This window comes from Sesamum indicum, unplaced genomic scaffold (assembly GCF_000512975.1).
Source record: "Sesamum indicum cultivar Zhongzhi No. 13 unplaced genomic scaffold, S_indicum_v1.0 scaffold00205, whole genome shotgun sequence".
Taxonomy (NCBI): Eukaryota; Viridiplantae; Streptophyta; class Magnoliopsida; order Lamiales; family Pedaliaceae; genus Sesamum; species Sesamum indicum.
In genome coordinates, this window is record NW_011628099.1 from 114,677 (window position 1) to 115,782 (window position 1,106).

At 43.7% G+C, this 1,106-nt stretch overlaps 1 protein-coding gene across 1 annotated transcript; it reads left to right on the top strand.

Moving 5' to 3' along the window:
• Positions 1-428: 428 nt before the first annotated feature.
• Positions 429-1,106, top strand: LOC105179777. The gene has a single exon (XM_011103413.1). It carries the CDS (start codon positions 429-431, stop codon positions 1,104-1,106), a length of 678 nt encoding a protein of 225 aa, XP_011101715.1.

Below are 1,106 nucleotides of genomic sequence, written 5' to 3' on the forward strand. Positions count from 1 at the left end.
AAATTGCAGAATTTTTCCTAAGCAATCTAGCCCTATTCCGACTGGATTATTTGTTGGGAACATACCACTACATAGTAGTCCTAATGCGATTGATGAAGATAAAATTGCCCATGCGTTTAATAAGTTGTCTCGTAAAACGTTATCTTTCATCGCACAAACGGTTCAAAATGGGGAAATTGTTGTCCGACCATCCTTGGACACAGTACGGGATGGATCCAAACGTTGGAAAACTACGGTTGTCGGATATTTTCCATCATTTGAAGGAATACGCTCAGTCGGTATGGCCCGCTCTGCGTGAGGTAACAGCGACAACTAATGGCTTTTTCTTCTTTCAATTTAAAACTGTCATTGATATGGAGGAGGTGATAGAAGGGGGTCCATGGCTATTCCAAGGGCAACCAATAGTACTACAGAAGTGGGAACCGGGCATGGCTATGAGGAAATTGAAGCATACACAAATACCTATCTGGATTAAACTTCGACACCTTCCTATGGAATACTGGACAATGGAAGGATTGAGTACTGTTGCAAGTGTAGTGGGTAAACCCCTCTACCCAGATGCGATAACGAGGGCATGCACGAGACTGGATTTTGCTCGTGTATGCGTGATGCTAGACGTTACACAGACGCTAAGAAAACATATTATAATCATGACACCAAATGAGGATGGAGGGGAAACACCGTGTAAAATTGATGTCGAATACGAATGGCTCCCCCCAAAATGTACGAGCTGCATCACGATCGGTCATATGACAAAAGATTGTGAATTGAACAAACCCCTCAAACCCACTAAAACTCCGGTAGCTGTGTATATACCGAAAGTTAATGTTTCCCAACCACCACCAGCCACTGAAAAGAATATTTCCCAACCACCACCAGCCACTGAAAAGAATAGGAAGGCTTCGAATATTGATAGTACAGGAGTTGGAGCTCCGAGAAAAGCCGAGGATGAAAAGCATAAGGAACACAATGCCGACAAACACAACGATAGGGGTAAGGCAGTGGTTTTATATAATGCCTTTGATGCTTTACACTACCTTGATGACACAGATGAGCCACCTAGGGGTCCTAACACATGCAACCCCACTGGACGTGATCCATGTTGA

Excerpts from the sequence above, each read along its gene's own strand:
- LOC105179777 (XM_011103413.1), top strand. The coding sequence starts at position 429 with ATGGCTATGAGGAAATTGAAGCATACACAAATACCTATCTGGATTAAA.